General features: G+C 38.5%; 2 protein-coding genes across 3 annotated transcripts; one reads left to right on the forward strand and one right to left on the reverse strand.

The window, feature by feature from the left end:
- Window positions 1-380: 380 nt before the first annotated feature.
- LOC133519644 (cyclic GMP-AMP synthase-like receptor) lies at window positions 381-8,824 on the reverse strand. The gene is made up of 8 exons (XM_061853689.1): window positions 8,675-8,824; window positions 7,634-7,756; window positions 6,568-6,775; window positions 5,050-5,291; window positions 4,685-4,808; window positions 3,286-3,438; window positions 2,651-2,812; window positions 381-888 (listed from the first exon to the last, which is right to left on the reverse strand). The coding sequence occupies exons 2-8, from the start codon at window positions 7,675-7,677 to the stop codon at window positions 508-510; spliced, it is 1,314 nt and encodes a 437-aa protein (XP_061709673.1). The 5' UTR covers window positions 7,678-7,756; window positions 8,675-8,824; the 3' UTR covers window positions 381-507.
- A 1,384-nt stretch (window positions 8,825-10,208) lies between these two features.
- LOC133519642 (cyclic GMP-AMP synthase-like receptor) lies at window positions 10,209-25,528 on the forward strand. Of its 2 annotated transcripts, XM_061853688.1 has the most exons (7): window positions 10,209-10,717; window positions 12,843-13,034; window positions 13,755-13,981; window positions 14,623-14,871; window positions 18,004-18,163; window positions 20,768-21,184; window positions 25,020-25,528. In XM_061853688.1, the coding sequence occupies exons 2-7, from the start codon at window positions 12,861-12,863 to the stop codon at window positions 25,068-25,070; spliced, it is 1,278 nt and encodes a 425-aa protein (XP_061709672.1). In that variant the 5' UTR covers window positions 10,209-10,717; window positions 12,843-12,860; the 3' UTR covers window positions 25,071-25,528. The 2 variants fall into 2 exon arrangements, with proteins under 2 accessions (XP_061709672.1, XP_061709671.1); XM_061853687.1 differs by lacking the exon at window positions 25,020-25,528 and having other exon boundaries at window positions 10,212-10,717; window positions 20,768-22,299.
- The last annotated feature ends 1,251 nt before the right edge of the window (window positions 25,529-26,779 follow it).

A 26,779-nucleotide genomic window follows, 5' to 3' on the forward strand; every position in this document is an offset into this window, starting at 1 on the left:
GTTTGGCAACAGTTCTGCCCATGGAGGGTATAGGTAAGGAGAAACAATCTATGTGTATGAGAAGTGTCCATCAAAAAACCTCAAATAGGTGGCGCCACAATACATCGCGAACAAAGGTTTGATTTTGATTAAAAAAAACAAATCACTGACAGCGCACTTCACTCTGTCAATAACGTCTAAGTTCATGTCATGTCCTTGTGCTACCCTAGCGCCACCGGAGAGATTTTGAACTATTATTTACAGCTGGCGCTGGACACTTCAGCAACAATATGTATGTATGTATATACTTTATTGTACATTGAAATACAGTTACGACACAGAACACAGTTACGGAGTAAATTAAATACAACAAAGGCGAACTTATCCCTGTATGGGATCTCTTCCAGTTAACCTTTGAGGAAATGACTAGAACAGTTTCCCATAAGAGATGGTTCTCCTTACCTCTACCCTCCATAGTTCTGCCTATGGAGATAGTATTCCTTACCTCTACCTTCCATAGTATACAAATTATACACGCAATATTTTCTTCCTGTACAACTCATATTGACTCTCCGTCAACAAATACTTCGCACCCTCCTTATAGTTCGATGGATCATCCAGATTGTTCAAAATCTTGACAAGTTTCCTCAGTTTATTTGCGTAGCTGACTAAAGTCGAGTCATTAATGTGTTCTATCAAATTATTTTCCGGGTTCCAGAAGTATGGAATGTTCTTATTTTCAAGGTATTGTAGAAACTTCTTGACCATATGTATGAAAAGATCTGCAGGACTATTCCTGCTCCAAAAATCTTCATCATGTTGTTGTTCGATGGCCTCGTGGTAGAAAATGGTCTTTATGTAGTAGCTTGCAATTTTGTCCAAGCCTAGGGAATCGCGGAGCTTCTTTATCTGAAAAAAATAAATAAATATTATAGGATATTCTTACACAGATTGACAAGTCCCGCAGTAAGGTCAAAAGGCTTATGTTGCGGGTACTCAGACAACGATATATATAATATACATATACTTAAATACATAGAAAACATCCATGACTCAGGAACAAATATCGGTGCTCATCACACAAATAAATGCCCTTAACGGGATTCGAACCCAATACTATCGGCTTCATACGCAGGGTCACTACCCACTAGGCCAGGCCACTAAAATAATATTAAAGATTAGGAATAGTTTTAAGTTGAGTCACAAGAACCTAGCCCCGTCATAAAATCGATCGACGCGTTTTAATAAATAAATAAATATTTGAGGACAATCTTATACTCTGTATCTTTACGTATTTTAATAAAAGTAAACAAACAATTTGTATATTTTCGGGTAGTTAAACAAAACCGCCTAGATGTCTCACTGAACGACCTAACTTTAACCTACATTATTTGATCATGTAATGTTTCCATCTACCCTCAACTGGCTTAAGGGGCCATCGGAGGGTAGATTTTGTTTACATTTATTTAAATACCTAAAGGGACGGAGATTAGTATCTTACACAGAATTTTGCAAAGCTTATACTATGGGTACTAGGCGACGATATACATACGTATATACATAATAAGTTTTAAGCAAAATTTCATTTTAGGTACAAGCTTTTATCGCTGACTGTACTATTTTTTCCATTGTGGTAGTGCAGAATAATTACCGAGTTCGCCATGCTGGATAATCCGCCATATTGGATTTAATGTGACTTAACATTAATTTTCGTGTTCTCCTTAGCAAGCCCTTTTATTTGATACCCATATTGTGGTAATGCAGAAAAAAATACTAGTCCGCCATCTTGGATAATCCGCCATATTGAATTTAGTAAGTTGTCTACTGTACTAACCATGCATTGTCATGTACCTAAACTAAGCGTGTATACAAAATTTCAGCTCAATCGGTTGAAGATAACTGGTTCAAAATTAAGTTGCAAGATTCCACCCGGATTAACATATATACATTGCAAGTTAAGTAAAAGCTTGTAAAAACAGCCATGACTCAGGACAAAGCCAAAACCATCTCACACAAAGAAATGCCCTTACCGGGATTCGAACCTGAGACCATCGACATCATAGGCAGTGTTACTACCCACCAGACCGGTCGTCAAACCAAGTCAAGTTTTTTTTAAATAACTTGCTTAAAAGACATGAAACTTGGCATGAACATTCAAGTAACCCATATCTATGTCTCGTACTAGTTTTCGTTCGTAGAAATTGTAATATGTACAACGAAATTAGATCCACTAGAAGTTCTCCATACAAAACTAAGGTACGTACCTATACTCGTATGTTACCTAGGACGTAAATGTTCATGCTACGTTTCATGTAATTTAAGCATGCTGTTTTAAAATGACCGCGTAACTTCGTTTGTATGGAAGCGGTTTTTGGAGCCGGGTTTGTGTGACTCTTAAGATTTCCAAACTTAATTGAAATTAAATGAAACTTAAATTACACCAATTTAAACGGATTAGAATTAGGATATCGCGTAAAATTTACTTCAACTTTGACATCCCAAAATCGCAATATATAAAGGGATTTGGGAAAAATAGTATACACACCTTGGTCAGTAAATAAGAAAGCCTCATGTTTCCCGATCTCAGCTTTACGATTACATGCGATCCGAGACAGTTCTTACTTCACTCACTTCACTGCCCTAGGTATGTAGGTACTATTCTATTACCTACCAGGCGTATGACCTGCTTCATATGACACGTGTCGTACATGAGGTCCTTCTCCTGAATGTGCATGGCCAGCCGCCAGGAACGGTCCGAGTCGAACGGGCTGCGACCGCCCTTTAAGGGTTTTGGCACCACCATGAAGAAGTCCTTCTTGCAACGCTTGGGTATCTGTGAGAAAAATTTAATATTTTATAGTTTTAGCGCTATTCAAACTGTTATTTGACAATTGGTAAATCTTATTAGAAAGACGCAAAGTCCGTTAGGGATTGCCGGTCAAGTAGTACGCTCGGCCGCAAAAGATACGAGGCTCCCATTTCAACCGAAGTATTTACCTAGTGCTTTCCTGACAAGAAAACGCTAACATACGTGTTATTGATAGGCCAACGTTCCTCAGGGGACTTGAGAGCTGGGAAAGCCTCTACTCCCTCTTTTGACTTCCTCCTCCACTTTGCACGGTCTTCTGTATCCTCTTGTGTTCCATTGGCCCGCATGACCCTCAACGCCCAGCCCGCATTTCTTGGACTTTTACCCTTCTACCGGTCCCAAGCGAAGGCGGCATACAGAGAGGCGAACCAGTGCTGACGCTCTTACAGTATCTGCTAGGTATGTCACAAAAACAAGAAGAATTACTAATGACTAACCCTTCTATATTTCTTGGTGATAGGCCAGCGACTTTCAGGGAACTTGAGGGCCGGGACCAGGTCCACTTCCAGCCGGAACCCGCACTGCTTGTCCTCGATGATGAGCGTGTAGGCGGGGCCACTGGCAGATAAACGGAGAGTGTACGGTTTCCCCTAAAAATCATTTATTAAAATATTACTAAAGGGACTTCACATTTGGCAGAAAAGTCCCACCTGGGATAACTGGGAAAAAATACTCTCTCTAGACGTGACCACTAGACAAGCAAATGATTCGTTAACAAAAGGTTAATCACAATAAATTTATGAAGATTATTTTAAAACTGTTGTTAAGTACTTTTTTAGTTTCACGCGTTGTTTTATTATTTATTCTATAGTTATCCCCAGTGGTAACAAATGGAGAAAGTAGGTATACAAATTAAACAAAATAATAAATTAATTTAAACGAATAAGAATAATATTTATTTCAAGAATTTGGCATTACAAGACCAGCAGTACATTGATCCCCACACTAGGCTCAGCCTGTCACGTGGGAATCTCAGAGAAGTATCGATATCGAAATGGTGCGGTTCTCATTTTAACAGAATACATTATTGTTAAAGCTAAATTAAATAAGATTTTTTTATTACATATATGACTAACTATCAAACTAAGCACAAAAACAGTTAAAAAGGTCTCAGTAAGTTGTATGTAAGTGAAAGTGTTTATGTGAGGGTATGTGTGTATATATGTGAGTATGTATGTATGAATATGTGCGTGTGTATAACTACGAAATGTAAGAGAAAACAAAATAAAAAATATTAAAGCGGAACTATATATATTCGGAACTTGGCACTCATAACATAACCTAGCCGTCATTTAAAATATGATTTGTGTACAGTTTGTCTTCGTCACCAAAATAATAGTAAAATATACCTACGCACTTAAAAACAAGAGTGATTACTAGTATATGGGAAAAACATCTAATTAAAGTTTATCGATACAGGAAAATCCTGCCTGTGATTAAATTTTGCCCCCCAATACGGGAGATAAATTACACCAGATTCTGAATTTATCCGTGTAATCACTAATTAAGTTTTTTTTTAGGTTACAATTAATTATGACTCCGTAATTACCTTTTGAATATTTACCGAACAGCAATGTACTGCAAACATTACGGAGATGAAATGACATAACATTACGAAATACGAGCTTTTTAACAAGCGTTGACAGTTACAGAAGCTCGTATCTCGTAACTTGTGTTGTTTTACATTACGGGCCGAATTATTTTGTATGGTCATTGTATTTCTAAGCAAAATTCATCTCAATATACATCTTAGGTCCTATGCTATCCCGTATTGAATTTACACATGTATATTTAGTGTTTAGGTTTAGGAACATGTATGTTTATTATTTTGTTTACCTCTACATCCATGTAGGGTTCACCATACTCGTTCTGTTCGAAGAGGTTCATGGCTTTGTCTACCACACTCTTGAACCAGTACATGAACTGTGAACGCAGCAGGTAGTTGTCATCGTCTAGCCATCTGTACAGATATATATTTTTAAATTGACTATCAAAATTTTTATCTTTCAAAAATCAAATTAAATAATTAGGTAGACATATAGACCCAGACGGTGGGAAGGCAAACATACGATAACGGCGCCATAATCCATCCGATATTTTTAATGTCATTACACTTTTTCATAAAAAAATATTCAAAGAAACTTTTGAACGGCATTTTTTTAAATAAAGTTGTTTGCGTTAAACCATTTGTCAATCCTTACTTGTAAGCCGTCTGGTTTATTTCCCAATCTTTCCTTTGATCCCTATTCGGCAAGTTCTGAAACTGTTTCCCCATCTTCAGCCTCACGAAACCGGGTGCAATGTCCTCCATGACCACATCGCTTTTAGCCGGGTTTTGTGGGTTTTCGTCCGCGTTGACCGGCAGCCCGATGACGATGTCCATGTCGAACTCGTCGGGCTTGTTGATGCGTAGTTTGTCGTAGTGGCTACCCGCGTATAGTACCTATATTTATAAATAGGTATTATTAAATCAAATATTATGGGATTTATGGGACTAAATCGACCTAGTCCACAGTTTATTTGGGCGAGAGGATTTTTTCCATAGAGATAGATGGAGGTAACCACAATAAGTATAGAGATGAAATGGTAGAGCCAGCAGATGACCGAACGAGAAGCTCTTATGGAACTTTCAGTAAGAGTAGCAGAGAAATCGCTATGATTGTTTGTCCTTGTCACAGTTTCATTTTTTTTATTCCCAACTGTAGATTTTAGTATGGCTTAAGGTGGGCAACAAATAACCCGACCAAATTACGTAGGTTATTTTTGGTATGTTGTCAGGAATGTAAAAACGTGTTTTTAATTTGGCGCATTGCGTATGTTCCGTCCCTTACGGGCGCACGCGTATAACACATCTAGTTGATCCTACCATCTATGATTTTTTCTTACATTTTATGAGTGTGGAATTAAAAGGAGTGAAATCTCTTATTGTAGAACTGTTGCAAGTGTCCAGCTGTCAGCTATAAATAATAGTTCCAAATCTCTCCAGAGTAGCTAAGAACCTAGGCGTTATTGACGGAGTGAAGTGCCCTGTCTATGATAATAGCGCCACCTATTTAAGGTTTTTTGATGACACTTTTTGGTACATGGAGATTCATTATACTTGTATTCTACCCTTAGTGGGATACTCGCTTGAACGCCTGCCTAGGCAGTAGGCAGTTACTGGAACAACGCAAGCGCAGGCGATTGTACATTCGGTAAGAAATTCTTGGGCGTATGTGAGGTCCCCAATCCGCATTGAAGCAGCGTGGAGATACTGGAGATGGAGACTATAGCCCACGCCCTCTTGTGCATGAGAGGCCTGTCTCTGCCCAGCAATATGTATATAGGCTGAATTATGATTGTTATATAATACCAGTAAATGTTAAGTAGCAAGTTTTAAATGGCAAACAGCATTCAGTCAGCAGTATTAGGCGAGTGACTCACAGCAATTGTTTATGGCACAAGGATTTTAATTTGATATCGTTAGTATTACACGTATAGGTATAGGTACCTATTCTATGCGGATCTTTCTATTGTGAATTCAATGGATCTGTTTCTGGGTATAATTATTATTTTAATATTTTAACTTGGGCAAGGTTGGGCACCAAGCGTAAAGTTAGGGTTCCCTATGGTTGATATTTTGCCAACATTTTCACATTTTCAATAAATTTTAATATTAATAAAGGGGTTTGTCAATAGAATTATTGAATTGTTTTTAAATACTTGTTATATATACTCACATTGCTGGAATATTGCCCGTAGTAAGTATCTGCTTCCTTCATTAGTTCATGCAACTTGAAGAATATTGTTTCAAACACATTGAAATATTTCTCAAAATCCTTATCTCTTAGTGCTATGAAACGCACATATATGTCCTGGAGGAGGCTGTTCAAACTTCTGATGCTTGGTTTCGCTGGAACTTTCACTTCGGGCTTCAAAGGGAAGATTCTGGTAAAGACACAGGATTTATTACTTATTATAAAAAGTTAAAAATATAAGTACAGAGACATAAGATTATTTCTATCTTATCTGAAAATATGTGGCTTTCCATTACAGAAGGATCTTTATGCTTCAAGTGCAATAAGGTCCATTCCATCTGAAATTACAACAGAAATTCTGATAAAAAGGTCCTTATGTGCACATGAAGCATAATGACCCTTCTCTGATGAAAAGTCACATATACCTACAACTTGCTACAAGAGAAGAAACAGGATACCACTGCCTATCACTCCCATAAGTCTCATAACATAAGACAGGATAGTGTAGTAAGTGGAGTTTTGCATAAAAAGGGGTCTTATGAAAAATTTATATTTCCTTTTTTTTCTTCTACTTTTATTTTGTCATCCAATTTTTTTTACTACAACTCATGTACATAGAATGCAACAAGCATGTGAGATGAGAAAGCAAAACCAATAAGGCCTAATTTCTACCAGAGATGTATGAGGATGCATACTGCACAGTGAGGGATGTGTTCGTTAACCCTTTATTAGGGTTATATCAGAAATTATGCAAAATTGAACCCTATTGACTTTGAAATAAAGTTCAAAACCAGGTGAGTAATATATTTTCTCTGCCTTATAAAGGCTTAAAAACCAATAGAAACACTTTCTTTTACCTATCTTCCCTCAGGGCAGCTCTAGTTGCCATTATTCGATTGGTTCCTAACAAACAAACATCCCTCGCTACGCATCCTCGCACATATCTGGTAGAAACGCAGCCTAATTAGATTAGGTACCTAGTACCCTTTTTTTTTACCCAAAGAAAGCTTGCTTATAATGTAGAACTCACGACTATAAAATTACTTACTGAGCACCCTTGGCCCGCAGATGATCTGTAAAGAATACCACCATGATGTGCTAAACTTCTCTCCCTGTTTTGAATTTTTGGGCTAATCTTCTGTTTTTGTACAAGGCACTATGGCATTAACTTCTGCAAAGGAAAAAACAAACTTCTGGTATACAAAATTAAAATAACCACCTCCACCATTATTTGTTGACTTGATCAACTTGTACAATGTACATATTTGACCGAATGTTCGGTTCAGGTCTTGCCGAACTGAATATTCAGCCGAATCATTTGGTTCATACATTCTTATAAAACTTCCTGAAACGTTTGAATCGGGTTGGCCAGTTAAAGTATTTTAAGGATGGTGCCCGCATAGGTTTTTTTGTGGAATTTTATGGCCTGGATGATAGGCTACCCTTTAAGCCAAATCTCATAGAATATAACCAGAGACAAGGAAAATTTATGCTGGCGCCATCTATGCATGCAACCCCATTGCTATCGCAATTAGAGAAATAAACCACTCCCTAGAAGCAATCAGGTTTCATAAGAGGCCAAGGAAACAAATTTTCTATACTTGTTTAATGATCTTCAAGTCCTATGGACTATGGATTCCTACCTAGGTACATTTTACATTGTTAATTAAATTTGTGTGGTTACTTAGACAAAAGTGGGTACTTAGACAATGATATATATATTATATACTTACAAATTTATAAATACTTAAATACATAGATAAATTCCATGACTCAGGAACAAATATCCATGGTAATCACACGAATAAATGTCAACACAATCTTTACAAATATTTGGCATTTTAAGCGAATAATTCGGCCGAATACCAACATTGAAAAACATGCCGAATAGGTACCGAAAATTCGACCCTTCTCTAAACTTCACGTAATATGCACAGTAGGTATAGATTACACTTATAAGCGAAATTTTTATTTAACGATTAGACCCTGTTGAAAATAAATTCACGCAATTAAATTGAATCACTGTTAACCAAGAAAACTGAAGATAAATATTAGAGATTATTAGTTAAAAGAAACTTAGTAAACGTACCTTAGCATGAAAATACCGTGTTTGTAATTCAATTCAACTGCTTTTATATTTGCGGTGTAGTGAATCAAGCGACGTTATCTTTCTTAACTAAAATGTAATCAAAACAAACTAGAATTTTCTGCGCGAACGACGAAATCGGCGAAATCCTTGAGAAATATTATGCGAAGGATTGATTGTTACCAGCGGAAAAATATAGAACAGTCATAAAAAAAAATCCTATATTTTATATTTTTTAGAGTTTATCATAAATAAATATTACAAAAAATATGTATTACTACATTATAAAAGAATAAATCTCATTTGAATAATATCAAATAATGCTAAAGTGTATTTGTGACTGACAGGAGCATGACAGAAGTAATTATTATTTTACACACAGCAACAATTAGCGGGAAAGGCCGGGATTTTATAATAGCGTTCAAAAAATTATGTGCGCCGTAAGCAAATTTATGACTAATAACAACATAAAACTATGAATACATATGCACACTTTATGTTTATTATTATTAATGCTCCATGTGCTTTAAATGTCTCATTTTTCGATCAAATGGTTCAAAATTGGTGGTGGTTTATGTTAAATTGTGTTCGTTGTAATTTGTTCCAGGTCATAAGCGCTGGTGGCCTAGCGGTAAGAGCATGCGACTTGCAATCCGGAGGTCGCGAGTTCAAACCCCGGCTCGTACCAATGAGTTTTTCGGAACTTATGTACGAAATGTTATTTGATATTTACCAGTCGCTTTTCGGTGAAGGAAAACATCGTGAGGAAACCGGACTAATCCCAACAAGGCCTAGTACCCTCTGGGTTGGAAGGTCAGATGGCAGTCGCTTTCGTAAAAACTAGTGCCTACGCCAAATCTTGGGATTAGTTGTCAAAGCGGACCCCAGGCTCCCTTGAGCCGTGGAAATATAAGCCGGGCTAGGGCTAGGGCTAGGGCTAGGAAGAAAGAAAGTAATTTGTTCCAGGTATTACACAAATTACCGATATCTTTATGTTGGACTTCTTATGATCTTCCCTCATGTCAGCTGTGTGAAGCTCGATACTCGTTTTTGGCAGAATTGTGCTTAACTGCGCGGTAGCCATAGACAAAAGAGTGAAAGTGAAAAGTATAATAGCGTTCGCGTTCACCTATTAGTGTGACAGAGAAAAAGGCCCGCAATGGGGTTGGCAACTGTCAAAGGTTTGCATAGATGGCGCCATCATAGCTTGCCCCTGTCTCTAGTTTTGTTCTATGAGATTTGGCTTAAAGTACTGGAATCCAGGTCACAAAATTCCAAAAAAAAACAAGATTTGACACAATTCTAGGGATTGACAGGGCAAGCTATGATGGCGCCATCTGTTAAATACTTCGACCGGCCAACCCCATTGTCGAACTTCGATTTTCGCGGTTGTAGCCCAGACGGGATCGGGATCAAATCGGTCGATTTGATCAGAAAAAAATCTATAATTTTATCATACATTTTAGGTTTAAGGCGATATTTGAGCGCTTTAAATTTAGAAAAAAATGCCTCCAAATGTGAAAAGTAGCGTCACAAATTGCTATTCTTGGATCCACACCTTCATTTTATCAATAATATCGGTCATAATGCGAGTAAAATTCGATGGCCTGATTTGATCAGACAGTTAATCAGATTGGCGAAAAAATGTTTCCGTCAGGACTGGCCTTTATCTTGGTTTTTTAGAATTATTTTTACTTTTACTACATCACATCGTAACACACTGACATAAAACACTTAATAATTATGAACGCAACTGTTATAGAGGATAGATAAAAGTTGTTTCTTGTAGCGGTGACTTGTACATTATCAAGTACAGCAACACCACAGTTCGCTGCCGGCTGGGATTGTGATCGCCGGCCGGGGAAGATTTGGTGAACTCGTGAGTGAGAAGGACGTGATATTCCGGAATGCAGTGACCAATAATAGAAGGGCCACGTCTCCCGAAGTGCGACCACTACGGCATGCCTTCATTCCGTACTCCCAGAATAGACTTGTGCGCCGGCAAAAATACAGGAATAAACATCGCAAAGCCAAGAAACATTCTAGGTAAATATGATCGGTCTTATCGTTTATAAGTACCTACTTGTAATTACGTGTCTGTCTAATTTATTATTATTGATACTGCGCTTTCTGATAATTTGCATAAACTGTTATATTACTTTCTCTACTTTCATTTTTCTAAAAAAAATAGAAACTAGCCAGTGCAGGTGTAATTTTAAAAGTCCAACTTCTATGAAATTATGACGTTTACTTAACACTTCTACAGGCTGGGTTATCAAAATCGCTGCCAATTTAGATTGGTCTGACTCTAGTGCTTTATCAGTTTTCACCTTAGTAGGCTAAAAGCAATCAAGTTCAATTGTTCTGGGGACTATAACATTAGTATTTAGATGAGAGCTCAACAAGGGTGCGGAGTGTTAGGGTCGGCAACGCGCATGAAACTCCCCTGGAGTTGCAGGCGTACATAGTAAGTAAGTAAGTAAATATTCTTTATTGCACCAACAATTATACATTTACATAGGCTACAGAGACTGCTTACCATCAGACGGGTCGTATGCTTGTTTGCTACCAATGGTGTTGTTGTTGTCCTAGAGCACCCTGAGGTGCAAAGGGCCTTCACAAGCTCGCGCCACGCCTTCCTATCTTCAGCTCACAATCTGGCCTTCCTCCAGTTCAACCCGACCGCTCGTAGCTCTCTTAGGACAGACCGTTGCCAAGAGTGTACAGGACGCCCGGAGCTATGGCTGGCCCGTCTGGCGGTTACCAAGCGAAAGCTATGGTAGCATTATTTATTTTCCCTCTTCAAATAGTCCTGTAGTAATGTCCTATCCATCTCCTTTTCTGCCACCAATGTAGTATAGAAAAAAAAGATGAATATTAAGTCCATGAAAGTTCCCATTCCCATTTTTGCCATGTTGGGTATTTCATTGCTTTTAATTCCTCCACTATGCCCAGGCATGCTTCTAGTTGCCCTAAAAAGATAGCTAATCCAAATAAAGTTCTTATAAAGAGCCTGGAACCATACACAAAGATGCATTGTCTGACATTCTGTCTCTCTGACTTGTTGTGTTTAATGTGCACTGTATTTATCATATTTTAATATGCATTTCCTTATCATGTTCATGTGCTAGTTGTTTGAGGTTCCTATGGTAAGCATGTAATTGACGGTGCTTTCGGTAATTAACAAAAACAGTATTACTGGTATAATAAGAATTTTATAAGATGCTTGAATTAAAAAATTCCATATTCTGTTTCTGTAGTCTGGAAAAAAAAATAGAATAAAATACTATACTTATCCCTCCTTCTGGGCTTAGAATACTAATATAAAATAAAATATATCTTTTTCCCGAGCGATTATTTCCGAAAATATTCATTTTATCAAAAAATGGTCAGTGGAGCCCCATATTCGTTTTAAAAGACCTATCCAATGACGCCCCATATCATTGGGTTAAAGCGAAGGAAAATATTAAAAAAAAATTGTATGTAAAATTTATAGTTTTTTATTTTAGTATTCCGTCCATGCCAAATGGCAGCTTCTAGCACTAACGATCACGGAGCAAAGTCGCGGACGGATAGACGGATGGGTTTGGCGAAACTATAAGTGGACTACGGAACCCTAAAAAGAGTATCCTTTCTTTGTCTATGCTCCAAATATATACTCTTTCTTGCCAAACTATACAATGTCAACTGTTTATAACTTAATAATATTGTATTGGTAGGGATGTGTTACTACACGCGTTTTTTTAAAATTTACTCTGGTTTATATTTAGATTTATTTATTACACAACATACGCATTGCACGCATATTGCATTACAAATTACATTCATGTCAATTTATATGAATCTATATTGTGATTGTCAAAAATAAATTCTAATAATGACAAAAAATAACATCATAATCCAGATAGCAACAATTAATAAATGGAAATGTTCACCTGAAAAGGATCGTCAAGTCAGAATTTATTCAAAAACAATAATAAAATAAAAATGAAATAGAATCAAGAAACAAAAACAATGTCAAATATGCAAAAATAAATTATACAGTTATGTCAAAAAATTCACTAATTGAATATAATGGGTTCTCCACCAAAAAGTTTCTCAATCGACGCTTGAATCGACGGATGTTTCCGTCCTTATTTCTGCAGGTAATCGCTCATAATAAATTTTACAGGGTACAGATCAGCTGAAAATGGCAGTGAACAAGAAATATATGGACTTGTACCTTACTGAGGTGTACAAAAAGTTCATAGCTATCAAGGATGATGATTATAAAAAGTCACAGGATATTTTCAAAAAGGTGTTTGACCAGGTCAAACAGAAAATGGGCGAAAATTGCAACTACTTCAGCAAGTACAGCAAGGAGGTAGGTTTGGCTTAACTGCGATCCATGACTCTTAGATCATGCCTCTCACTCACCCAAAGACACGACTATGCCTCTTGTTGCACATCGCACTACGCGACGCTGCGGGTTGTGTCGCGCGAGCCAGCCCAACTCTTTCTAATTGATCTGGACGATTGACGATTTGACAGACGGTTATGTGAATAAGTCTCTCTGAAACATACATAAGGGGGGACTAGCTCGAACATTATAATTATAATACTGTTTCGTCAATTTGTTTCTCTTTCCTAGCATAATCGAGCGATAGAGAGGCAAATAGACGAACAAAGTGATTTGCTGGTAGCCCAGGATGCTTAGCCAAGATGCCAGTCGTTTGCGCCGTAGCGAAAGAAACGGTAATCTTTCTCTCTATCACTCTTCCATATTAGTGCGACAGAGACATTAGCGTTGCGTTCGCTACGGGGCGTACATAATTGGCATCTTAGCAAGGCACCCAGTTCGGAGAAGAGAAGAAAGAAAGATAATGGGAATTCTAAGGATTGTACTTTTATCAAATCATGACAAGACAAAAGGCCCTACCCAGTGGTGTAACTAGGGAGCCCTGCGGAAACCAATCCTTTTTTATTACCTTACGACTTCTCTCACGTCCAGACTAGTTCACGCTACCCTACCCTACCTAATATTCGTTCTTTAATATTATTAGTTCCCATACAAAACATCTCAATAGATAATTTCACGTCCCAGGTCCTATACGGCGGGAGCGTATCCGACGGCATAAAGGTGTCAAAACTGGACGAGTTCGATATGGACATCGTGATCCGCCTCCCCATCAACTACGAGCAAGGTGACGACGGGATCTGCCTTGAGACGGATATTCCCGGCTACGTTAGGATGAAGATCACGAATGCCTTTGACCATTTGGATAAACAGCCGGATTGGGAGAAGTGTCATAAGGTCACTAGAGAGTGGAGGTACGTACGATATTACCTAGTAGGTATACTTCTGATCTGCCACAAGAACAGCATTCCAGTTATGTGACTCAGTACCTGTATTCTTGAATCAAATGCATTACTTTCATCCATAAGATTACCGATACATCAATTGTTTCCTAAATATCCCTCTATGAATACATTCATTGGGTGCATCACTCCATTTCACCCAGTGGGTGTCGTAACAAGCAAATAAGGAGTTGCACAACAGGAGACACATGATTACGTTTTTTTTTTAATAAATTGTGTTCATTTGGATCCCCTAAAATACACATTTTGCCAAGACTTCCGAGTTCCACGACCAATATTCCTATCACCTTGTTCGAAAGACATCTCTGCTTCACTGCTACCAATTCAACATTCCCTCTAATTTCCTATAATACGGTTTGGTAATCAAAATTACGTGACCAGCTAAAGATCAAGATTACCTGTTTGAAGCCGGTTACGTATTAGGTCTGCGTGATGGTACCGTTTGGTAATTAAGTTTCTTAACTGGCTAGGAATCGTAAATAGAAAATTTCCACTTTGAAGTCAGTTACCGATTGGGTTTTATTTCTAGTTTGAAGCTGGTTAACAATTTATAGTTACCAAGCGGTACTAAAAGTTTAAACATTTTTTTCTAGGGACAATGACAAATACTTCCTTCAGAACAAGTTCCGCGCCTGGATGCACGGCATCGTGCAGCGCGCCGTCAACGACATGAAAGGGGAGGTCCGGGTAAACGGGGACCTGTATCTGCTCAGTTATAAGTCATCTGGCCCAGCGTTTACTTTGAATGTGAAGAACGGGCCTGATGTTGCCCCGTTCACGTTGGATGTGGATCTGGTGCCGGTTATAAGGTTTTCGGTACCACGATGGCCTGAAGGATACAGGTAAATGTCTTGCTGTCTACCGATTTTATTTTAGAATATGTGGTAGAATAAGGATCTACAAATAAATCTGGCAGCAGGACGATTAGTTGCCCCTTTAGGGCTCCTCCATGAAGATGTCAAGATTTTGCGTTGTAAGATGTGCGACATGAGCTGTAAAGAAAAGGCCGCCATTTACACTTTGAACGAGAACTGTCCTACTAAGTATGTGTCACGGGTTTCGGTCATAGACCTACATAGCTACAAATCATCTGGCCCCGGCCATTGTATGCTCTTTCGGCCCCGCATTCACATTGAATGTGAGGAATGGTCCTGATGTTGCACCGTTCAAGTTGGATGTGGACCTCGTGCCGGTTAGGTTCTCTTTACCATGACTGCCTGAAGGATACAGGTTAATATGTTTACTGTTTGGGTCAGAGGCCTATAAGTTTCTCTATAGTCTAAAACTGTGAATTTCCACCAAACTCTACATTATTCATTAACATAACTTATGTTATAATAATAAGCCCCCGGCTTGTGGCGAGTTGAATGGGAAGTGACGTCCCTTGGGTCCCATACCCCCGGAGTTGGTCAGGCCCCTCTCCCCGGCTTGCCTTGGTTGGCCGGCTAGAGTGAACACTGAGCAAGGGCCGCACGACTCTCACCTCTGGTGTGCCTTTACCGGCCGTCCAGATGGGGTATCAGAGTTATATGCTCGCAGGGTGGAAGTGAAATGTGCATCAGACGCCAGTTGGCACTGGGTAGAAAGCGGCGCACACCTCTCCACACCCTGAGCCGCTCACGCAATGTTGTCCCCTTGTCGCTCTGTGTGAGCGACCGTTTTCGGGGACCCATATTATGATTTGGCGAGTCACCATCTGTACATTTTTTTGTGTTTTTTAACATATGATCAGGGCAGGTGCTATAGTATCCTCCATAGTCTCGGTAACCAGTAGCAACTCAACCCAATAGCCCGGTTTCATTTTGTACCTTTTTCTTATAATAGTTCTACACTAACCGGGGCTTGTCCTTGGGTGCACTATTATAGTGCAAACAGGGATAACATTCCAAATGCCCGAGACCCCATGATCCAGGGAATTTGTAAGAGACATATTAATAATAAAGCCATTTATTCCGAACTATATACATTTCAAATTAGTTTTTTAGGGTTCCGTAGCCAAATGGCATAAAACGGAACCCTTATAGTTTCGCCATGTCCGTCTGTCTGTCTGTCTGTCTGTCTGTCTGTCTGTCTGTCTGTCTGTCTGTCTGTCTGTCTGTCTGTCCGAGGCTTTGCTCCGTGGTCGTTAGTGCTAGAAAGCTGAAATTTGACATGGATACATAAATCAATAAAGCTGACAAAGTCGTACAATAAAATCTAAAAAAATATTTTTTTTTAGGGTACCTCCCCTACACGTAAAGTGGGGGTGAAATTTTTTTTTCGCTTCAACCCTAGAGTGTGGGGTATCGTTGGAAAGGTCTTTCAAAACGAATAGGGGTTTTCAAGAAACATTTTTTGATAAAGTGAATATATTCGGAGATAATCGCTCCGAATGAAAAAAAAAATGTGTCCCCCCCCCTCTAACTTTTGAACCATAGGTCCAAAAAATATGAAAAAAATCGTGGAAGTAGAGCTTAAGAAAGACATTAAATGAAAACTATAGCGGACATGATCAGTTTAGCTGTTTTTGAGTTATCGCAAAAAGTTTTCCCTTCATAGTAAAAAGACTTATTTTAATTAGGTACTGATTATGCAAATTTGCCTATTTGTTTAACTCAGGTGAAAGGTACCGTTTCATCCCTTGGTTAACAATTTACTATACTTTAAGCTCCAGTTTAGCTTATTGTGACGGAAGAGTTACTACGGAACCCTACACTGAGCGTGGCCCGACATGCTCTTGGCCGGTTATTTTAATATAGTATATCCCTCAGTTCGGTGTGCCGTAAGGCATAGACCTCCTCCAACTGTCTGCATTGGGCTCTATATGCAGCAACCCTCATCCATTTGACGACCGGTTTGGCCTAGTGGATAGTGACCCTGCCTACGAAGCTGATGGTCCCGGGTTCAAATCCTGGTAAGGGCATGTATTTGTGTGATGAGCATGGATATTTGTTCCTGAGTCATGGGTGTTTTCTATGTATTTAAGTATTTATAAATATTTATATATTATATATATCGTTGTCTAAGTACCTTCAACACAAGCCTTATTGTGCTTACTGTGGGACTTAGTAAATTTGTGTAATAACGTCCTATGATATTTATTTATTTAACTTGCTATTCATTTAGAATTGTTAGAGTATATATTGACCGTGACCATTTCTACCTACGAGTATATAAATAAAGATATGGGGTACAGATATATGATTGTAATAATGAATGTTAGTCCCAACATCATAGAATGACACATCGCTAGAAAACCCAAAACGTTTTATCAAATTAAATATCCGGACCAAGCCATTGCGTTCGAGACTCATTCGGGAATTCTACAAATACTATTACAACTGACCACTATTGTACCTTATCTCTTTGCAATAAGGTCTACGAATTGTCAGGTTGTGGACGATGGTAGATAACGACACCCACTTGAGTATGAGAGGGTCCCGATAACTTGTTGACGTGAAATCTCATAATGTTTCCTTTGTTTCCTCTAAAAAAAATATTAGCCCGAGTCTTGAAGCCGTATTTGTGAAAATAAGAAATAATACCAGGCAGGGTCAAATTATTATGACGTGTTTCCAAAACTAGACGTTTCGACTGCAACTCAAGATAAAAAACACTTGTTTATTATGTTTAGGCGTTTTTCTATTCCACCATTGTAAGCAAGTAATGGCTGACAGGTGTATTGAATACGTATTATATTATTGTCTATGGTATTCTATAACCGTTGGAACTTTTCTGTCACCCAGTAGTGTTATGGATTTTCAAACAACTTTACGGCACAGATATATTTTTAATTCGTGAAGGTGGCATGGCATACGAAGTGTACACAACTAGGCCTTAAAACACTCGTGAACCACACATGTTTTAAGGCATATTATTATTATGTTACATTACCTACAATTTCTTCTCCAAAGCAGTTGATCATAATTTATTTAAACCTTTACTCCCTTATTCATAAAACTTTATGAGCCTGAATTTATTAAATTATCCTCCAGACAAATAGAGGGCAGCCAGTGTCGCGACTGGCTGGTGGTGCCTAAACCCAACAAGGGCCTCGAGGACACGCAGCAGAACCGGTGCTGGCGGCTCTCCTTCCAGGACTTCGAGAGGGACATGATGAAGGGGTGCCAGCAGCTCAAAAGCACCATACGATTGGTAAGTGTTGTTCTGCAGAGGCTGGTGGTGGAACCCAACAAGGGCCTTGAGGACACGTAGCAGAACCGGTGCTGGCGGATCTCTTACTAGGACTTCGAGAGGGACATGATGAAGGCGTGCCAGCAGCTCAAGAGCACCATACGATTGGTAAGTGTTGTTCAGCAAAGGCTGGTGGTGGAACCCAACAAGGGCCTTGAGGACACGCAGCAGAACCGGTGCTGGCGGCTCTCCTTCCAGGACTTCGAGAGGGACATGATGAAGGGAAGCAGCTGAAGAGCGCTATAGGATTGGTAAGAGCTGTTCTGCAGTAGCTGGTGGTGGAACCCAACAAGGGCCTTGAGGACACGCAGCAGAACCGGTGCTGGCGGCTCGCCTTCCAGGACTTTGAGAGGGACATGATGAAGGGAAGCAGCTGAAGAGCGCTATACGATTGGTAAGAGCTGTTCTGCAGTAGCTGGTGGTGGAACCCAACAAGGGCCTCAAGGACACACAGCAGAACCGATGTTTGCGGCTCATCTTCCAAGACTCCGAGAGGGACATGATAAAGGGAAACTGAAGAGCTCCAACTGATTGGTGAGGGTTCAATGAATCAATCAAAATATTTAATACACCGGCCTAGCCAAGGTGACAATCTTTATCAAACACAACGGAACGCTACTAAAGAAGTATTCAAAACGTGAAGTATCGAGACAAACCAATCTGGTTCAACGATACTTTTATAACAAATTATATGTAAATAATCGCGATTTATCTGAATGAAATCAATTTACAACATAAGTTAGCCTTCTGACAAAGGTTTACGCTATGCTTCCATCTTGTTTTCGGACTCCCTTTGGATAGTTTGGAGTACCTGAGTAGGGTAATGTCATGGCTCCTCTACATGATGGCCCAGCGTAGGCCAGTCCTAGGGACGCATTTATGCGTTAGAGGGAGCAAGTGATATTGCTATCTCATTTCACCGCATAGCTGCGTCCCTTGGACTGGCCTACGCTAGGCCATCGTGTAGAGGAGCCCTAAAACACCATTGACAAAACTTATGGCCATTAATTTCTGTAGAATACTGTAATAACTAATATAAATATATGAACTGGAACCTACGCTCCTACCCGTCAAGGATTATTTTTGGGTCAATAACTTATTTTTTTTTTATATTTTAATTTATTTATCAAAAAAAAGTTGGTACAATATACATTTACATAATATTTCGCCAAACATAACGTTTATCGGCGAATGTTGCGTTCACTTACAGTTGTTGTGTACCCGATCTATATTTCTGTTGCTGTGTATGATTTACTACTTAGTGAAACCTTCCAATAGGCAAATCCGAGGTAATGACAATAATACACTTTGGTACAAAACCACTTTATTTGATTTTTAATATTATTTATATTTATAAATTATTAATTAGTAAATTTTGACATTGCTCTATTCTTTTTTTGTCCCTATTATTGTATTATTAAAATTTTAGACTTTTTGACATTACCTAGGTTGTCCTAGCTGTATTTTTTATTTTTATATGCTTAATAATTTTGACAAATATTTCTATTTATAGAAAGTGTTTTTATATTTTTTTTATTTTAATTTGTTTACTGTTTTATTTTATTCCGATTCGTAGTTATTATTATTATTGTTGTTATTATGTTGTGACGATCTTTTTGTGAATGCATTTTATTTTGACATGTAAAATATAATGTACATTTCCAATAAGAAATAAATGAATCTAATCTAATCTAATCTACTTATTTTATTCACTTTCAATATCAAACAATACTTTTTTTAATTCAACTGTACAAGTCTAAGTTAAACACAAACTGTCCGTTCCGAGCTGGATCCTTACCTTTTATAACGTCAAGTACCCCAACTGGTTGTACCTGAGTTATATGTACCCTAAGTACTAACCGGTGGTGGAATAATAATCATATTGCAATAGAGGGTAGGCGAGTTGTTACATTAGGAATAGGCAGTCATATAGTAAAAACTAACAAAGCATTCACTTGTAAGTACTTATCAACGGCCATTGTTGACTTTTATGGACTGTAACATCTTTTTTTGTTACCGCAAAGGAATGATAGCAACAATTGTCAGGATGCGACGAATAGAATACTAACGAACTAATTATCTTATACACGAATATACTTAGTTCCCTTACTATTTTACCCGACTGCGGCGAAAGGAGAAGAGAAAATTATGATTTATGCAGTCTATATCTGTAGATGTTCCACCGTAGCTTCGATACTATTGAGTCGATTTTTATGAATAAGATGTCATTCGAATCGTCTTTGTAGATTGGGTGACATAAGGGAGCGTGCATAAACTGAAGGAAGCAGCACAGGAGACGTCAGATTTTTGGCGCGAGGTGTAAATGCGAAGTTTATGCTTCCAATGTAGCCCACTAGATGGCAGAACCTACTATGCACAAAAACACGTACGAGAACGGTAGATGGCAGCATTTGTTTCGGCGTAAAGTGTCAACGTACATGTTTATGTTTCCGATTCAGGCCACAAGATGGCAGACCCTCCAACGTGCGCGTTGGAGGGTGATGATGAGTTAAGTAGTTTCAAAAATTCATTACTATTTACTAAAGTACTTATATTTATTTACAGTTAAAAAAGCTGCGCGACGCACTCGGCCTCAAATACATCGCCAGTTACTACATCAAAACCCTTTTCCTCTGGAAAATCACTCAAGAAAACGACCGCAAATATTGGCAGAACAAAATCTCCTTCCTCTTCCAAACCATGCTCGAAGAGCTACACAGCGCCATCGAGAAAAAAGAGATCAAATATTATTGGAATGAAGAACTCAATCTCATAGAGGGTTTAAGACCATCCTTGCAAAAACTCTACGCTGAAAAGTTACTAGAAGTGATAAATTCTTTAAAAGCAGGCGCTATTGAGAAAGTAGTAGCCGCTTTGCTGAACGCTGAGGAACTCGCGGAATATAAGGAGTCCGAGTTTTATGAACAACATTTGGCCGTTCTTAATAATGCTACGCTCAAACACCAGAGTTCAGTGAAATCTGTAAGTAGCAATTGCAGTAATGGGAATCAGGACGACGTTACTGACGCAAAAACCACACAAATTGACGCGCTCGGTTTAAAAACCCTTATATCAAAGATGGATAAGTTGTCAGACAAGTTTGACAAAATGAGTGTGTGTCTGTTGGATAAAGTCGACGCGTTGTCGGATAAAGTTGACGCTTTGGTAGATAAAGTGGCGCTGCAGGAGATGAAATTGGAGGGTTTGGGCAAAAAGAAGGTTGAGAATGATATGGTTTTGAATCTTCTTGGCGCGGATCCGCTGCCGGGGGGTTTTGCAGATGTAGTACATTAAGCAAACTTGTATTTGCCAAGGCTCGGAACCGGTTTTTTCTTCATACAAATAATACCGGTATTATTACGTTCTTTTTCGTTCTTTGGTTTATTATTTCATTTTTAATGGGACTATCTAATAATGCGAAGTTGTTACCTAAATACATGATCCAGTTCTACGTAAAGAGTATAAAATAATTAAAAATATTTTGCTATATCGGGATTTAAAAATAAACCGGTTCCGAGCCCTGGTATTTGCACAGTTAAGGTACAAGCTGGAACCCGGCGACGTATCGCGACTGCAGACAACACATCGCGGCGACACGACTGGTTTCTATGTATGCAACGACACGAAGTATGTAATCAGTATTGCCTGTCTCGCTTTCACTCGGGACCAACTGCATATAGCGCTACCGTACTGCAGTCGGGGTCGATATTATAACAGCGACATGACGCTGTAATATTTTTGTACATAGAGACAAGTCCCTTAATGTGTTTCCGGACCGATATGACCTTTCATTTCCTTCAAAAAAAGAGCGTACTCCATCTTAAATGCTGGCAACGCACTTGCAACCCTCTGGTGTTGCAGGTGTCCATGGGCGACGGTATTTGCTTAGTATCGCGCGTTTCGTCTCCTTGTTTGCCTATTATATCATTTAAAAAAGTAAGACTATTAGAGATGGGTGGATGGGTACCTTGTACGTGTAGTCTCATCCGCTACTAATTAATTATACTATACAATCGCCGTCAGTAATATCGGAGTATGTGCTCATTAATATCTAAAGCCGGATACACATTTGTCTGTCGTGTTGTATTGTGTCGTGTCGCATCAGAACGGCAATCGGTTTCATACATTTAATATGGAAGTGCACATTTGTCTGACTCAGCGTGCATCACATAAATGTGAACGCAACCATTTTAAATGTGAATCCGGCTTAAGCTTGCCTCTATTACGGGGTTAAAGTTGTATAGACATTTTTGCGTATCTTAGCTGTTCAGGTACATCTGCGATAGACTGCCTGGATGGATAAAATAAGCTCATTCGTATAAATTCACATTCCATTGTGTTACAATGGGTAATCCCATTAATACATGACCAAAAAATTTAACCTAATTCAGATGCATGCTGTATTTTTGTTCCGTCTAAAGGTACAAGTTGGAACCCGGCGACGTGTCGCAGCTGCAGACACGACTGGTTTCTATGTATTTCTATGAAACACCATTCGCAGCTACATGAAGCCAGCGACGGTACAGATCAGAATTGCGTCTCTCCTCACTCGGAACCAACTCGGGTTCCAACTCGTACCTTAATGGTGCTTTTTAAAGAGCGCAACGAAAGCACTTTCAGATCTCTTTCTTTTGACTATTTTATATAGGATTTAAGATTTATTATAAGGTAAGGTAACTAAGGTATAGTAAACGTAGGTATATACTCGTAATAAGTTAAAATTATGGTCGTAGTGCAATATACAAGACATCACTTTTTAAATTATGTTCATAAATACTGGGGATGTCACGAATATTCGCATCATTTTAAATATTAGCATCGAAATTCGCATAAAATGAAGCGAATGTTTTGCGAATGCGAATGTGCGCAAGTCGTGTCCTGTGTCGTCGACTCACTTATAGGCAGTGCGCGCAAACTGTATTCAAGTAATGAATTTTTACCAGTGAACAGCATTTTTCAACATTTTATAACATCCCCTTCTAAGGCTACCTATGTTTTATGTACTAACTGAATTTTTCTAATTAGGAATGATAATAAATAACAACTACATATTCCCTCACATTCGTATTCGCATTCGGACATTCGCATCCATTCGGATTCGCCTTCGCGAATGCAAAGAATGTGACATTAGTGGCATCCCTGATAAATACTTATTGAATGAATGAATGAAAATCTTTATTTCAGGCAACTAGTGGCCCATAGATAACCTTAAAACTAGCATACATATCATAAAAATATATTTTAAAATTAACCACTACAATTCACATTATGGTTGTGATGCATTACGCAACCTCGCAGTGTCAGGGAACCGCCGGGACTTGACACCCATCGGCCAAAACTCCTTGTTGAAGATTGCTAAACGTACAGTCGGAATGCTCACAACAAACGAACGTAGGTACAGTCAGTTAAAGGAAACTCTGCATTGATTTGGCAAGCTTTAACTTCCTAAGCCGGCGGCCATACAAGAAATAAAATAAAAATATGCCAGTGAAATTTTTCATTGGCGTTGTATTGTTGTTGATTTTGCTTTGTTAGAAAACTAACGAAACAAAAGAAAATGTAACTCAAATTAAAAATAGTAAAAAATATTTTTTTCGAACTTAATAAGTACTATAGTTCCTTTTATAGCATTAAAAAGAAGGTAAGAGATCTTGACGTGTGTTTTTTATCAAAAAAACTATTTTGAAAAATAAGTCCTAGCAAATAGAGTTAGACCAAGCTAAGTTGGCAGCGATTTGGACAGCCCAGATTGTGAATGCGTTCACCTTTTGACCGTCACCGTCGGCTATGGCCGACATCTGAATGACTTGCCAAGGACGCCAACGACGGCTACAGCCGACAGTTTCGCCAATGCAATAGCGACTACTCGCTACTAGCGCGGGACTCTGTAAAGTTCAATTTCGCTTAAATAATCGTGATAGCCAGCGTCCGGGGCACGGCATGTTCCTTTGTCGTCTGGCGTTCAGAAGGTTAAGTAAACGCCATAATTTGATAGCAGTATGACGTTTAAAATAACCCTTGCACAGTCTCAGCTACCAAAATCCCTCTCTACTATTAAGCCTAACAATAATTAGAAATCAGATACGATTATTTACATTCGTTTACTTTCATAAGTAAAATAAACAATTTTTATAAATCATTATTCAACCATTTTCAATAAAAAGACACGTCAAAATTGTGTACCTTTCTAATAATGCTAAAAAATGAACTATGACCGTGACACGAGGATAGTTTGGGAAATCCACCATAAACTTCAAATCCCTCTGGGAACTAACATACAGGTCGTTTATTTAGTCACCTGCAATAATTTAAAAGGTAAATATATAGGTCATACTGAGCAACGGGACCAACCCCGAAATCGCGAAAAAAAAATTTAATCTTCCATAGATAATGTCAAGGTCACACAGACAAAATGTATGAAACAGCCAATTTTTTTCGCGAGTTCGGGGTTGGTCCCATAGTAAAAGTTGCTCAGTATGACCTATATTTACCCCGGAAATTATTGGAGGTGACTAAATAAAAAACCTGTACTTATATGGTGGTACTTTATCTCTGCGAAGTCAGTGCAGAGATAACTTAGACGGGCTCTTGTAGTTATTATTATGAAAAAAAGAAGAAAGAAATGACATTTATTCCATAATTATGCGTATTATTATTTTAGAATATAACGAATGTCCCCATCTGATATGATAAAGGAAAAGCTATTAATTAAATGTTAAACTTTAGTTCGTATCTTGTATGTTGGTATTATTGTACCTAATTATGTGACAATCATGAAAATATATAAGTAAATTAGTAAATAAGCGTTTCGTTGCAGGAGATACATCCCTTCGCATTCGTGTCGCAAGCGAACAGGAGCAAACTATGAGTAAGCATTCCTATACTCAAGATTAATAGTTATTGTGTATCGTACACATGCGGGGGGAATTTGCAATAAGAGGCGCTAAATCAAAACACGACCGAAGGGATTGTTTTAAGGGGGTCCCTAGCGCCAATGACCTTCGATCTGATTCCCTTAGTTATGTAATGTTTTTCTCTGCCCTCCGGGCGGAAAGCGTCAACTTTGCTCCAAACGAAGTTACCGCTGTCCGCTTCTGTCGAACAAAAAAGTAGTATGTGCACCACGGGAGGAAGCGTAGGACACTCCATCCCGCGTGTTTGCCACCCTCGCCTTCGGCTCAGCTGACAATTTTACACGCGGCACGGAAGTGGGAACTTTTCCTCCCTTGGGACACAAATAACTATTGCAACTTATCATATTAACAGCAACGGCTTTAAGCAATATAGCATACCATATTTACTTCAAAGTTCACTGTCTTCGAGATATTTGGCTTTAATGCCAAATTGAACAATTTTTTGGCCAAAAAACTGGTTTACTGGCCATAACTTTTGCGTTAATTAGTTTAAAATTAAAATATCTGACCAGTTTTGAAAGACGTCAAAGACGAACCCAAATGTGTAGATTTCGTACATGTAAAATCCTTCACAGCACTAGATGTAACGAAAAAAGTGTTTTTTAGACCATGTTAAAAAAAATAAGTGTTCATTTCTTTCAAAATCCGGCAGACCAGAATGGAGATAAAAGATTGAAGAACCGATAACCGTTTGTCTTATACTTCTATCTATAGTACAAATGTAGGAGTAACGACTCAAAACTAGTCAAATCGACAAATAGGTAATTCGCATGTATATCATTCAACGTTTTACAGTACATATGGCCCTTTAAACTCTTCCGCACTTGTATCGTAAATAACTGATTCACCACACCAGCTCGTAAAGGCTTTCTTTGTACTTTTAAACTGATTAGAAAGTTGCATTTATTCACATGTGTGGCAAAGTAATTCATTTTTTAATTTGATTTTGCTCGTGTTTGTGTTGTGTGTCGTGTAGTTTCGGTGTGGTGAATAATTCTGTATTTCACTCGGAAACAGTCTGTTTAATCCTTGTGTGCCTTCAAACCCTCGTAACGCTTAAGATTCCACTTTTTATTTTAGTTTCTTTTATTTGCTCGGATATCAATATTAGCACGAAGGCTTTAACAACAACTTACTATTGCTCTTCAAATAACTATTATTCTTCAATTTAGGTATTTTAAATACGCTTTCATAACGTCAAAAAGGAAAACTATTACACCAAAGATTCATAAATTTTACAAGATAAGGGTGCCGCCACACATATCGGGCTTCGGCGAATATTTGTAATCTCGCTACCCAAGGAATATAACAAAGACGCCATCATGAATCCCCGCATGTCTGGCCGCACCTTAAGACAAATTCGTAATGCCAATTTGACAGCAAATTTAGATGCCGCCATACTTAATGCAGTAACTCTAGTTGTCAAAATGTCGGCGGTCAAACTCGGGGCATGATCTCTTTGACACATCAATGAATCTTTGATAAGTACAAACGCTATTTCCAGGGTCACTTGCACCAATCACTAACCCGGGGTTAACCGGTTAAACCTGGAGTTTCCATGGTTAACAGTACAATTTGACACTGGGGTTAACGGTTTAACCCAGTGGTGGGCAAACTTGGTGGGACAGAATGTATATGAAAATTCAGAGGAGGGCAAGAATTA

The sequence above is a fragment of the Cydia pomonella genome, chromosome 7, assembly GCF_033807575.1.
Source record: "Cydia pomonella isolate Wapato2018A chromosome 7, ilCydPomo1, whole genome shotgun sequence".
Lineage (NCBI taxonomy): Eukaryota > Metazoa > Arthropoda > Insecta > Lepidoptera > Tortricidae > Cydia > Cydia pomonella.